The sequence below is a fragment of the Amaranthus tricolor genome, chromosome 1 (genome assembly GCF_026212465.1).
Source record: "Amaranthus tricolor cultivar Red isolate AtriRed21 chromosome 1, ASM2621246v1, whole genome shotgun sequence".
Taxonomy (NCBI): domain Eukaryota; kingdom Viridiplantae; phylum Streptophyta; class Magnoliopsida; order Caryophyllales; family Amaranthaceae; genus Amaranthus; species Amaranthus tricolor.
In genome coordinates, this window is record NC_080047.1 from 12856042 (window position 1) to 12871500 (window position 15459).

A 15459-nucleotide genomic window follows, 5' to 3' on the forward strand; every position below is an offset into this window, starting at 1 on the left:
GTGACATATAATGGTGCTACGGAGTTGCAAGATTGTGCTTTATGAAAGGAAGCGATAAATGATGAGATGAATTTCGTTGTGAGAAATAATATTTAGGTCTTAGTGGATCGTTCTCCCAGGTGCAAACCAATTGGTTGCAAGTGGATCTTTAGAAAAAAAACTAAACACAAATGAAACTATAGATAAGTTTAAGGCTCGTCTGGTGGCAAAAGGCTTTAGATAAAAGGCAAGTATCGATCATTTCGATATATATATGCTCCAGTTGCTAGAACAACCAAGATTAGATTGTTGGTAACAATTGCCTCAACATACAATATAGTTATCCATCAAATGGATGTCAAAATGAGATTCTTATATGAAGATCTAGAAGAGAAAGTATACATAAAACAACCTGAAGGATTTGTCATGGAGGGACAAGAGACTAACCTTATATGTACAAACAAGCACCAAAATAGTGGCACCAAAAGTTTAATACCACGATGTTGTCCTATTGATTCAAATTAAATCAAGCGAACAAGTGTGTATATAGCAATTTTGATGACAAACGAAATGGTGCCATCATTTGTCTATATGTTGATGATATGGTTATCTTTGGAACAAGTTTAATACTTGAAATGACTAAAGTATTTTTGTCATCAGTATTCTAAATGAAGGATTTGGGGGAGACCGATGTTATACTAGGTGTCAAAATTAGTCGGGATAATGACAGCCTCATATTGAGTCAGTCTCATTATATTGAGAAAATTCTTAAACATTATAGCATGTTTGACAAATATCCTGCTAATACTCCTACAAATGTTAGTTTTAAACTAATCCTGAATACCGGCGTATCAAATAAACAATTGGAATATCCAAGGGTTATAGGACCCTTGATGTATGAAATGACTTGTATAAAACCCAATATAGCCTTTTACGGTTGGTAAATTAAGGTGATTTATAGGCAATTCACGTCGCTTTACTAATATGGGTTCATTGTAGAATATTATATAGGGACAAGGAAATTAGGTTCTTAGGATTTCACATGTTTTCTCAAATATCCATCCAAATGAGAAAATTGTACTAGACCAAAAGTATCATAAATTGGACTCATGTTCAAACAAGAACAAAGTAAAATTTCATATTCAACATTTTGTTCCAAATTATAGTTAGGTCAACAACAATTCAACAACTTAGGTCAAGAATAAATTAGTTAATTGAAACAATCGCAATATTCCAAGAACAATCAATAGTGAAAACAATTAGAAAACTCACATTACCTCAATTAGGTCAAAGTAAAAGAATAAACAGTAACAATGAAGCAAAAGTGAAGAATTATAAGCAGTATATAAGCAAAAAAAACCCACATTAGTACCACAATTTAAACCTTAAAATTCAAAAAAATACATACCTTTACACACTAATTTGAATAATTAAAACTAAAATGAAGAAAAATTTGATCATTTAGGACTAAAATGAGGAATAAAGAGGAGGATATTATGGTAAGTTAGGGTTGGTTAGAAAATAAAATTGGCAAAATAAGGTAGGAGGAAGAAGAAAATGGCGAAAGAAGAAAAAAATTTGCTGGCTATGAAGGATTGAAAACACCGTCAAGGATATCGATTTTATTTAAACTAAAGTCGTTGTCTTTGGCAGTGTTTTTACCTATATTTTTTTATCTAAAGTCGCTCATTAGAGTTCAAATTCGCTATCTTTAACAACAATTTTGACTTAACTCTTAATTTGAGAAGTATTTTTTTTAGAGTTTAATTTTATAATTTTTATTTATCCATCCAAATTTATTAAACACTAAACCAAAAAAGAGTTAAACATAACCCTATTTAGTAGCAAAGCATCAAAGTAAACTCTATCCTCCACTCCACCTCCATAACCATAAACCAAGTACAAAAAAAAACTATGAATAATAAATAAATAAATAAAAACAATAAAGCATAAAAAGGGCAAAACTCAAATGAAATACCCATCACCCACAAACTACAATTACAAGGCCACTAACAATCACAAGTAGTGACCTTTTTCAACAATCAATTCCCACTTCCCAATTCTGTCAATCATTTTTGGGGAAAATCCATCTCTCTAATTCGGAGGAAATAGTTAAATTTCAAGTTTGAGAAATGGCAGGTTACAGAGCAGATGATGATTATGATTACTTATTCAAGCTTGTTCTGATTGGTGATTCTGGAGTTGGAAAATCAAATTTGTTATCTAGGTTTACAAAAAATGAGTTCAATTTGGAGTCTAAGTCTACAATCGGGGTTGAATTTGCTACTCGTAGTTTAAACATTGAAGGCAAGGTTATCAAAGCTCAGATTTGGGATACTGCTGGTCAAGAGAGGTACCTTTTCTTATATTTCTCTTTTATGTAATATTTGGTTGTTGTTATTAGGTTTTTGATAATGGCGAATCAGGGCGCTAGTATAGGATGGACCAAATACTCCTAGCGGCACACGTTCTTTTGTATCATATGTTACCCAAATTCAATTATAATACTTTTTAATCAAATGATCCATGCCATAGCCTAAGCAGGTGTGCTTAGATTTCCCTTAATTTTTTATTGTGATTGTTCTTTTCATGTATTTTTTTGTACTAGAGGAGTTTATGATGAGGATTTCTTGAGAAGTCTTTGATATCTGGGTGTTGGGGTTGAACTGTTTATTTGGCTAGTTTTCGTGCCATGTTTATGTTTAGATTGGGTTGAAAATTTAATGAAATTGAGATACATTATTAGTATGTGATTAATGATAGGTGGTGTACCATTAGTTTACTGCATTTATTGCTGACTGATGTGAAGAATTGTTTGCCTTTAACAGTGTTTTGGGTTTGTTTTGGTTGTCATGAAGGAGACATGGGTGAGTCTTTTGTTTCATTGGGGTCATTTAATTTGGGTATGAACTCGAGAAGATTACCATGGCTCGATCCATGCAAGGTGGTACACAAATTGTGGAAAGGGATAAAAGGAAGATAATTTTGGGTTGTTTTTCTCTGCATTTCGATCAGTGGTCGATGGGAGATATGATGTTTTTGCAAGTCTATTAGACTCGAGGCTTCAGTAAGGTCATTTTGGAGGAAGGGTTGGAGTTTTGTGCATGAATGGATACTAAAATTGAGTTAATCTAGAAACTAATAATTGTGTTGTGGGATCAAAAGCTTGGTTTTGATATTCCTTCTAGAATATTGATGTGAGTCGGAAGTTTCTTCAATAAAGTTTTATGAGAAATTATCATCTACACTTGTTAACTCTTTTCCTCTGTAAATCCTAAACAATGCACCATAGAGATAATTTTTCTTGTTTTTAAAGAAAAAAAATAACCTAGTACTCCACAGTGGCACAGTCATTTGTCATTCTTATAGATTTTGTAGCATGGTGCAAAAGTTTGTATGTGCTCGCAGTTATAGTAAGGGTTGCAAAATCACTAACGGGGCCAATGGGGATGGTTTTGCGGTTATCACTTTAACTTGAAACCTTTACAATGTGTTCGTAATGCGACTATGTTTTGTAGTATGCAAGAGCTTTAACGACTGTATAGAATTACTCGATAGTACATGATATATATTTTGTTTCCTGTGTTTTGAAATCCTAATCAGGTCTCTTGGAACCTCATTTCATTCCCACACACTTCTTCCCTACTCCCAAAATATAAGGAAAAAAAGCAAAGAATAATAGTATTATGGGTCCTACTTTTTAATTGCCGAAGGGCAATAGCGATAAATTGATTCCCCATGGGATTGTAATTCCAACTTTCTGGATTACACTTACTGAAACCCTTTGAATCCTCTCTACTAGATAAGAATTAAAGTAAATGAACAGATCCCTCTTCTAAGTTCTGCAATTGGTCATGCATTTAATTCATACAATATCACTTAAAAAATGTTATCTGTCCTCCTTTTGGTGAAAGCTTGTAGTTTGAGCTCCTTAGTATAACTAAAAAACTTACAATAGGTTTATTTGTTTGGTCAGAATGTTATCTCTCCTACTCTTGTTCATGACTTCCACCTTCTTGAAAACTAATTTACGGAAGGAAAGATGAATTATTCATGATTTGGATTTTCTTGATAGGATAAGCTGGCAAATGCATGAAAACTTGACTAATATGACATTTGTTTTCAGTTGTGAATTATAAGGAAAAGTCAAAAAACAAATGATCATTTTTTCACTTGAGAGGTCAAAGTTTTGGGCTTTGAGAAAAGCAAATGCATGATCAAAACTGGTGCTGCAATATTCAACATTACAATATGTGATGCATGTTACTGCTTGACTTATGACCCATGGATGAACGTGTAGGGATTCACACATGGACTGTGCTCTATACACCCACATTTCTGTTGATTATAGGGATATTTTTACTTTGTTTTGCTTAAAATAGAAAGCATAAAGGTTTGATGGACCCCAGAGGCTGCAGCAATGACTTAGCTAATTGTTTAAAATTCTGATGGATTGCCAATTTTCCATCTACAGAAGTCTTAGTGTTCTGGTACTCTTTGAAGGCATTCTAGTACTTTGTGGATATGTATTCTTATGGAATCATGGAAAACTTGGCACCCAATTTGCATTATATTGCGGTGTACTGCTGAACTTTCTCAACCTTGCTAGGTATGGGATCTATTTTAGGTGGTGGTTGTTTTGTAGACTCACAATGTTGTAGGATGTGAGGATTATTAAACTGAGGGGTACATATGAAGAAAAGTAAGGCCATACTCAAATGACACCAGTGACACAAGGAGAAGGATATGTAAAGCCCGCCCCTTGTTGTAAGGGGAAAGGGAAGAGTGTACTGTGATTGATTGCACATAATACAATATCAGTGGTTGCTAAGGTGCTGTATGGGAATGTTTACGTTTCCAGTTTTTTCGTTTTGTTTTTTAAACAAAATTCAAAGCAAAACAAGTTTGGCAAAATTGTTTTGAAAAACAACTTTGGTTAAATTTTGTTATACAAGTAGCCAAATTATAGAAGCCACTTTTCCTAGTTTTGTGGTTTTCATTTCAATTAATGTTTGATTGTCTCTTTACAACCTCTTACAAGTTGAAACTTTCTCTCTCCCCTTCCTCAATTACTATTATGGCTTCCCACAAATGTTCAGTCCCATGTACCTTAGTTCATTTCTTGAGTTCCCCACCATAATCCGGGTTTTGTCAGATTTGTAACCGACATGTTATAGAAATCAAAATATTTATCGGTATCTGCAAATTCAGTCCTTTAGTTCCCCTCTCAACTTGTATTTTTGGATGTCAACTTCTGGAGGTTCTCAATCTAAATAAAAGTTTCTATTATACGTTGGCTGATGTATTTCTAATTTGAAGAACCTGAAAATCTTGATGAATTAATATTTATTGGAAATCACTTGAAATTCTCCATAAATTGTGCCAGTGAGCTTTTGATTTTTCTGAAAATTACTTGATAATCTCCATTAATGGTGCTTGTGAGCCTTTAATTTTTTTCCTTGTCCTTGTTTTCCTAATCCATTCCATGCTTTGTTCAATTTTTTTCTTTTATTTCTTTAAATTAGGTTTGGTTAAATGGATTGCAATTGAGCAAACAATTAACCCTAAAAAATTGAGACTTTAATGTCCATTATTTCATTTTCAATGGGCTTTTCACCCATTCTTACTTTTCTGAAGATTTATCAATAAAAAAGCACTGTGATGTACATTTTAAAGGATACAAGTCAAACTTCTCATTATGTATGATAGAATATAGAACCAATATTTTGGTGTTAAAAGAAAAATGGTGAAAGGAGCACATTTTAATAAAAGATTCATTCTTTAGTCTTTATATTGCTTGATATGCAGATTATGTTACATTTTGAAGTTAAAAAAGGTAATCTTGTTTACTAATATGCTGAAATATGCATTTTAACACTTCAATGGTGGAGTGATCAATAAATATCGTTGTATTAGAAAACTAATTTTAACTTTTAATTGTTTTAAAAACAGAAATACAGAATAAAAATTGTTTTTAGTTTTTAAAAAACAAAAATTGAAAAAACCAAAATGATACGAAACAAGCCCCAAGATTTTGAGGTAGGTTTTGCATTAAGTTTTGATGCCCAACTGTTGCCAGCTTGCAACTGAATATGCTTTGATAAACTTCTTGAAATTCATTGAATCTTCATGAAAATGCATGTTATAATTTTGAGATATAATGTTGCATTGGCACTTGGCACACTATGTATTCCTAAATTTCTTACTTTCATGAACCGTCAAATGCATGTAGAACCTAATTCCAGTGGTGAGCTTTTCATCTTTAAATTTTTTAATAAAATGTCACGTGGTAGTTGCTTCTTATTAAGCAATCTTCTCATGGCTTCTTCCATGCATAGAGCTTTTTCTTTGTGCTGTTTCCTTCCCTTCTTACTCTTTCTTTCTATAATGAACCAGAAATTGCTTATGTGAGAAAGAAAGAGATTAGGCTTAAGAGAGAGTAAAAAGTAGATGTAGAGAAGGAATTACAGAAAAAGAATAAGAAATAGGAAAAGAGAACAAAGAGTAAAGAGAAATCTAAGTGGGAGAATTCATATCATATTCATCTTATATCCTAACCAATGAGTATTACATATTACTATTTATAGCTAACAAGCTTAACAATTTGCTACTTTACACAAAATTGGTTACACAATATTCATTTTTTAGAAGTTTCACTAGAAGACTATTTTGTCCCCCATATGTAGATATTGATTCATAACATTGCCGGCCATCCAAAGATCCACCTTGTTCTCAAGGTGTGTAGTGATCTGCTTCAATGTAGACGAAAAAACGAAAAATAGCCTGATTTGGACTGACTAAGGTGGGGCTCAAGTGCAGCTCAACCAAGAGTGAATGGAGGAAAATAGGAATGTGTTTATTTTTTAGTAGAAAGGAAAGTAGATAGTAGTGTAAAAATTGTTTGGGATGAATAACTTTTACTTTTAGATGATGTGAAAAGTTGGGTTAAGGAAGGAAATAAGTACTAGATTTGACCTCAAATAGGATATTATTTTGGATGAAGTTTACCCATAACTAATGTGGGCTGGTGTTGTTCAATTGTTTGATTTCAAATTGGGCAAGAATTTTTAGATGTAAGAGTTGATGGATGGGACAACGTTGTTACCATTATTGTTCATCATCATAGGCTTATTGGAAGCACCATTATTAATGTTGTTGATACATTCAAAAATAATATTACTAATGATATTAATGATGCCACTGTGATAATAATCAAAGTAATTTCCTTGCATGAAGAGTTGTTCCTCACTCCCAATTTTAAATTCCAGTAAGATAAAATTGCTAATCTCGTGGGTGGGTTTTCACTTGTTCTCTCTACAATACAACAATTGAAGTGAAAGGATGGGTCAACAAGGTTAGCTCAATGTTGAAGATGGGTTGAGCACTGAACATTGTCACTCACTTTAGGATCTAAAGCCAAAAATTCTGGCTTAAAATCAGCAGCAAGCCAGTAATGGTAACTCTGTTTCCCTAACGCCATGCCCTTCCTTCTGACATGTATGTATGCTGATCCTTTTTTGATTTTCCATCTTTTTTTTTTCTTTCTTTTTAATCTTCCTCTTCTCCTCCATCTTTTCCGAAAGGTTATTGGGATGGTCTTCTTTTCTTCTGGTCCTTCTGGAGGTTTTCCTTTTGGATTTTCGAAAGGGTTTTGTATTGTTTGTTTTGGAAGTTTTGTAGGATAAGGGTTGAATGATCTGGTGAGATTAAGAATTTTTGGGTTGAGTTTTTGGTATGTCGGTAGGGGGTATTGTTGTGGAGGAAGAGCTTCTTGGTTAACATTTTTTTTTGGAACAATATGGCTGAGTTGTGAATAGTACATATGTTTGGATGTTTTTGAATTGTTTGAGTTCTGGTGACTTTATCGGCGCCCTGGTTTGAGAGGATGTCAGGGTGGTTAGCGTGGAGTTCTTGAGGTGAGTTGTCTTGTTTCACGAATGAGTTGGAGTGGGCTGTTTTGGGTGCTGAATATTAGTATGATTTTGTTTCTTTAAGAGGTGTGGCGATGTTTTGTTGAGTGGTTGCTGGTAATGGTTATGGAGTAAGGGGTTGGATATGGGCTCAACCATGGCAAACAACTGATCTTCTCTTCATTTAATATGAGAAGAAAATACCCATGCCCTATTCCCTTAAATTCATGCCTTGAATAACCATTTTCATCAAGATTTTCCTCACACCATTCACATAAACCCATTTGGAACGCACAACTCTGATACCAAGTTGTAATAAACCGAAAATTGTTAATGTGAGAAAGAAAAGATTAGGGCTAAGAGAGAGTAAAGAAGCAAAGGTAGAGAAGAAATTACCGAAAAAGAATAACAAATAGGGAAAGAGAACAAAGAGTAAAGAGAAAGACAGAGAAAAGAGAAATTTAAGAGGTAAATTTCATATCATTTTCATTTCATATCCTAACCAATTTTACATATTAGTATTCATAGCTAACAAGCTTAACAACTTGCTAATTTACACAAAATTGGTTACAAAATATTCCTTTTCTATAAGCTTTACGAAAAGACTATTCAGCCCCTGATATTGATTCATCACACTTTTCCATACTTGCTTTGCTGAACCATTATTGTTTCTCCATCCTTATATAAAACTTGAAGTTTTTGCTTATCTTCTTGGTTGTACAAGGTCATGATTCAGCTTGTCGTTTCAAAGGTTATGATTTATGAATGTTTAATTTGTATATCACATGTCTTATCAATTGATTAATGTGCGAAACAAAAAAAAGGGTAGACTTTGTCCAAGTGCATCTCAAGTTTACCAAATAAATGCATATCTTTTTGTTTTGGATTGTTTTGACTTCGTGTGTGGATTCATTGTAAAAAAATTGGGTTTTCTATTTGGATAGATGAAAGACAAATTGGTATATGGTATAACTGAGCACATCTTTGGTGCTCTTTTGATCTCTAGTACAGTTGAAATTACTCTTGCTTTTTAGTCTACATTTCTTCTCACTTTTTCAGGAAATGTTGACTGGATGCTTTTCAAAATAATAAGGTAGTTGCTAGGATGCCGTCACTCAACTTTATTGTAGTAAAATAGCTAGCAAGTAGTAGACAAGATGGGAGAATGAACTAACATGACCAAGTCAAAACTCAAAAGGGTAGTGGCATAGTGGAAGCTTATGTACGTCTAGAGAAGCTTAACAATTGCATATAGTAAAGAAACATTGAGTATCTCGAATTATTAATTAGTGCGACCTGTATATGTCAGATATTGAAAGTGTCGAATGGTTGCAAAAATGGCCAGGAATGACCACAGTGTTCGTGGCAGAGTAGACCGGGAGATGGAAATATTTGTAATATCTGCCTGTGGTTATTGTGCTATAATAGTAGAACTAATCAATGACGAGTGGCCTGTGAGGGGAAATTTATAACTGTTCAGGGCAGTCTTTCTGTAGCCAAAATAGGCCTGTGACAACCAGGAATGTCCTTTTTCTTTTAAACCAGTATTTGTGTGCTACAATTAGCAGACCCATGCAGTTACCACATTGCATTGTCTAACACAAGATTGATTATCTGAGTAGAGAGATGCTTCCTCTTTTCATGTGCGCTTTGTCCAATTCTTGTTATAGCAAATGCTTGTATGTGCTTGTAAAGTGAATTTTCAGCTTAGTGTTCCATGGCTGTGGCGTGCCCTTGGATATTGTCCATCATTTCCGCACAAAAAAAGCAAATGGTAATTACAAACCTAAACATGTTGGGTGGATCACGAAGCTAGATGAACATATTAACCTTAACATGTTCTACACCATGAGTATAGTAGCAACAATTCAAATCTGTGTAGAGTAAGTAATTACAAATCAAATATTTGAGTATGCAATTCTTCTTAATCGACCAATCTCTCCATCGTGGTTTCGCTTCTTTATTCCCTAGAACTAATCTAGAAAGCCCTATCTAAATCTTAACTCCAAAAGTGATGAAGATAGCAACTAAAGAACATGGAGTATGCAGAAAAGAATTGAACTTAATTCAAAAGTACTAAATAGAAGCCTCTGGGATGTCAACCCCAGAAAACACTTGGTTTTTGTTTGACACCCAAATGCCTATATATATCAAAACTACATGACAACAAGATAGAATAAAATAAAAAAAATTAAATCCGCTTATGGGCTTAGATATCCCATATAGTAGAAAAGAAAAGATAAAAGATAGAACTCATAACGCGGCCAGATATGAATATTTTTCTTCCGAATTCATTTCGGAATTGATTCCCCGCCCAAGTATATGAATACTCATCGGAGTCTGGACAATCAGCTACATTGAAATGCCTATAACTTTTTGTTCCGATGTCCAATTTGAGGCGTATATTATGTGATTAGAAAAGTGCTTGAAGTCTAATTTCCAATGCCCCTAGTTTTGCATCATTCTGTTTATCAAAAGTGATGACAATAACACAAACTTGGAGTCCTCTTATTTGATGAAATAGGTACCGGGCCATCACTAGTGCCTACTATAGAGGAGCTGTTGGTGCTTTGCTCGTGTATGATGTCACCCGGAAAGCTACATTTGAGAATGCTATAAGGTGGCTTAGAGAGCTCCGGGATCACACTGATCCTAACGTGGTAGTCATGCTAATTGGTAACAAATCAGATCTTCGGCATCTTGTGGCTGTTACTACTGATGAAGGGAAAGCTCTTGCCGAGCAGGAGGGGCTCTTCTTCATGGAGACTTCTGCCCTCGAAGCCACAAATGTTGAACTGGCTTTCACTGAGGTTCTTACTCAGATTCATCGTATTGTGAGCAAGAAGGCAGTTGAGGCCGGTGATGCTTCTGCATCGGCTGTACCATCCCAAGGACAGAGTATAAACATAAAAAACGAAGGCTCAACTTGGAAGAACTTTGGCTGCTGCTCAAACTAACTAGTTGCTTATAACTGTAAGTCTTTGCTGCTATAACGTTTTGTTTCCCCCGAAAATTTACTTACTGGTCGAACTTCAATAGTTGTGGACTGCGCCCACCTTCTTCCCTCAAAAAATCTTAAAAACAGTTATATTTAGATCGTCATTGTCTATATATCTAGACATTTACAGTTGACACAATTAGTAGAAGCAATTTGCATGTAATTTTTCTGCATGGATTTGAAAAATGAGGCTCAAGAATTGTTTTATAGCTATATTTTGGATTATTTAGATGATCATTGGATGATACAGGAGCTCTGTGACACCTTGTGTTAAATTGAATCTGCATTTCTTATTACTGCATTTATTTCCCTTTTTTGTTGAATGTTGGATTCAATACAATTGAAATCTTGTCCCTAGGATATTCTGTTGGCCTGAAACAGGTGACTCACAATGTAGTTGATGAACATCCAACTCATTACTCTATCTCATGAGATTGCTCCTCAAGGGTGCGACACAACGAACAAGGAAAAGGGATAAAATGCGTATTTCAGTGGAGTGTTGTTGGTGGGGTGTTGTCTTTTACTATGGGATTTAGGTTTCTATCTAGGAAAAGAGAAATAAATTACAGGTTTTCGTGGGATATAATTGGTGGAGTTATGTTCAAAATGGGCAATGTACAAACCATGTAGGACGGATCAAAATTGTATATGGAGCAAAATTAGACGATGGAAAGGGTAGACATTTATGTTATTTGGATGGGAGGAAATGAAGGGAAACAAATTGATGACATTTTCTTTGATGGGATAGCAAAAGGGGGAGGGGAGGGGAGGGGAGGGCTTACCGGCGAGAGGGGGAGGGGGAGGGTGAGGGTGAGGGTGAGGGAATTGATCTTATTGTAGATTGTGAGAAACTATTATATGGATGAAATGGAAAAATATTACATTATTCTTAGATAACATTTTTTGGAAGGGAAGGGAGGGAGGGGGAGGACGCGGGAAGGAGAGGAAATATTAGTGTGTTTTCCTTTCAAATTTTTCTTATTTTGAATATAGTTTTATCAAAATTGTAAAGGAGTTCTTCTATTTTTATTTTCTTCCCTCTATTTCCTTCCATCCACCTGTTGGTATCCAAATGAGGCCTCTCCTACCCTTCAATCTTTTTCGTCCTATCTAAACAAGTGCTAATCACTAGAACAACTTATAATTCTTGAAAAATAAAGAGATACAAAAGAATGAACTTACAGCAAGTCTTGTATGAGATCGTCTTACTGTGAGATGAGCCCGTACAAGCAACCCATTAATAAAAAAATTCAAAAACAATGAAATTTGAATTGTACAGAGAGCAGTTTTTTTTTTTTTTAAGACTTTAGGCTGATTCAATTGAGGTCGTCTTATGATGAAACTAGGGCTGAACAAAGTTTGGTCTAAACCGCAAACCAAATCAGACCAAACTGTAATTTAAGTATTTGGTCTAGTCTGCGGTCTAAATGATTTGGTCCAATTTTTTTTCAAAAAAATTACGGTTTCCGGTCCGATCTTGGTTTTTAAATTTTCAGACCAAGTCAGACCACAAAACGGTATTATTTTCTGGTCTAGTACAACCCTTAAACCGTAGTCCATTAACCGCAATAATAGAGGACATTATGTTGTTAGGCAATTGGTCCAACTCTAAATATGAAGTGGTAGATTACTGCCACTCTACCAGCCCATTATATTTTAGGTTGAAAATTAAATTAAACCTCACTTCTGTCGAATTTTTCTCTATTTGCGGTTTGCGGCGCCTTCCTCTCACTTCAAAATCAATTTTTCTTCTCATTTTACTGAATCAAGAGCTAATTTTCATTGAAGACTTGAAACACTACTAGATATTTTGTACTTAAATTAAAGACTTTCAAAGACTCAATTAAAGATTCGGAATGTATAAAAATATTTATATATATAAAGATGAATACATTATCTTAGATTCTGGTCTGATCTGGTGTTTTGACTGGTCTGGTCTGGTCTAAAATTTTTCCACACCAAAATTTCTAATCTGGTCTAATATTTGTACCAAACCAGAGCAAATTCGACCGTGTGTAGCCCTAGGTGATACGGCCTCAATAAAGAATTAGTGTGATATCACTCGGAGTATGTATCTTATGTGTTGAAACAACTTGTGTATGACGTTCAATAATCGTGTATAGGTGGGTGATGGAGTAACAACATCCTATTTGACCAAAAAGAGTGAAAGGAATCTTCTTTGACCAGCACAACACCACCTTAAGAACCTTTTTTGATAAAATCTTGCGAATGAGTATATATATATATATATGTATATATATATATATATATATATATATATATATATATATATATATATATATATATATATATATATATATATATATATATATATATATATATATATATATATATATATATATATATATATATATATATATATATATATATATATATATATATATATATATATATATATATATATATATATATATATATATATATATATATATATATATATATATAAAAGATCAAATAAAAAGGATTTTAAAATGAGAAGGATTTTTGCTTGATTTTGTTTTGTTACTATATATACAAAAAAGATACTATATTATAAATTAAGAACATTTTAAAAATTATTTCATAGTAACTTTTCTGTGTAACATAGTTATTTTTACAATTATGTGTTTTTGGCTCTATTGTGACCATACATTTTTTTTATTTTAGTAAAAATCAAGGGTGTAGAGTCCTTCTTACCCTTCTTATTTTCAACCCCTACTCATTGGATCTCTCCCATATATATATATATATATATATATATATATATATATATATATATATATATATATATATATATATATATATATAAAATATCTAATTCAAATACATCATTTTGCATATTAACCAACAATTTAACCACAGTTAACTCTAGTTATAGGGCTTCTCAGCTATAGGCCTAAATGTGTTAATTTGGGTTATTGGGTCGATTTCAAATCGGTTGTTTTAGGTCCATTCAAAAATCAGATTTAACGTCCATTTTAGATTTTACATAACATGTAAATACATTTTAAAAGTCAATATGGTTCAATTACAAGATCGGATAAATTTCAAATTGTCTGATCTATTTTAAACACCTTTATTAATAGGCCCTTTCTTTTGAATAACTCAAATAAGAGTATGAGACAAACACTTCACGACATCACTAGATGACATTTCGAATAACTCGAATGTAATATGAGACAAACACTTCTCAACATCATTAAGATAACATAAATGACAAATAACCTATTATTAATAACGTCTCATGGTAAAATCGTCTCATATAAAAATTTAAGGTTTATATTAAATTATTTTTGTGAGAAACTGTCTCTCGATGATAATGTTTGGCCCCACATCTCAATATTATAAAAAATACCAAGGTATTTGTCAAAGATACCAACATTTGAAGATGAATTTGTCTCTGTTATGTTATCTAAATGAAGTATATCATTGGTCTCTCATGTTATTTTGAATTTACTTTTTAAAGTCATTTATAACATATATTTTTTTTAGTTATTGCTCACATTAACATATCAAGGGAACATACTGTAGAGCTACATTACAAATAAAATTTAATATAATGTAAATAATGTAAATGATACATTTTTTCAATTAGCATACAATTATTTCTCTCCATACACGATGATAAAACATGTTCCACAAGGGTAATTGCGACGTTTGGGTTTATGAAAAAAGTTGTTATGATGGAGAATAAGAACGTAAGTTTGGCCAAAATCTTAACCTTTTGCCTACAAAGTGGAAATATTAGAAGCTTAGTGTCACCAAGCGAACAAAAAAAAACGTTTGTCCACCACTTAGAAAAGCCAAAACCTTAGAATTACCACATGAAATTTCTCTTTTCTTTTATTTTTTTTTTAAAAAAGAATACAAAAATTTAATAGATTAAGTAAGGAAATGATATTCAATAGCTAAATTGAGAAAAATAATTAAATCTTATTTTTAAAAAATCAAATGCAATTAAGTGATATATCATATTTTATATTAAATGATACATTAAGTGATATATTATCTTTAATATTAAATTATATATTAAGTGATATATTATTTTATACATGCGTGGGTATTGGTATTTAGGAGGAGAGAGCATTAAAAAACACTCGTAATTACTTTGCAAAATGTAATTAGTGGGTTTACCCATAACCTCACAAATTCTCGATTAAAATGGTTACATGGTGTGACAATCTCTATTTGGTTAGTCCATTATATATTTACTGTCTTAAAGAAATTACTTATAACTTTGAATTGATTAATTATAATTTTAAAGTGATTAATTTTTTAGTTTTAAGTGATCGCTTATAAAATTAAAGTGATTATTTTCAATCTTAAGTTGACCAACGAAAAAAATAGACTAATTATATAAATTCAGAAGGTTTCATACAATATGGACAGCAACCTTAGTATATAAACTTTTTACTTTAGATTGTTTTTCAAAAAAGAGCTTGTGCTCGCTTTTGGTATTAATCACTTTGTGTTGGATATTTTGAGTACATTAAGTGTAAAGTAATATATCAAGTACTATGAAAATAACGGGACATATAAGTGCAAAACATAACTAAAATCCGACTCGGCTTT

The 15459-nt window shown here is 32.8% G+C and overlaps 1 protein-coding gene across 1 annotated transcript; it reads left to right on the forward strand.

The window, feature by feature from the left end:
• Nucleotides 1–1841: 1841 nt before the first annotated feature.
• LOC130818774 (ras-related protein YPT3) lies at nt 1842–11244 on the forward strand. The gene is made up of 2 exons (XM_057684977.1): nt 1842–2332; nt 10414–11244. The coding sequence occupies exons 1-2, from the start codon at nt 2112–2114 to the stop codon at nt 10844–10846; spliced, it is 654 nt and encodes a 217-aa protein (XP_057540960.1). The 5' UTR covers nt 1842–2111; the 3' UTR covers nt 10847–11244.
• Nucleotides 11245–15459: the final 4215 nt, after the last annotated feature.

Coding starts and splice junctions, on each gene's coding strand:
- LOC130818774 (XM_057684977.1), top strand. CDS start 2,112: ATGGCAGGTTACAGAGCAGATGATGATTATGATTACTTATTCAAGCTT. Junction 2,333..10,413: donor GATACTGCTGGTCAAGAGAG/GTACCTTTTCTT, acceptor TTGATGAAATAG/GTACCGGGCCATCACTAGTG.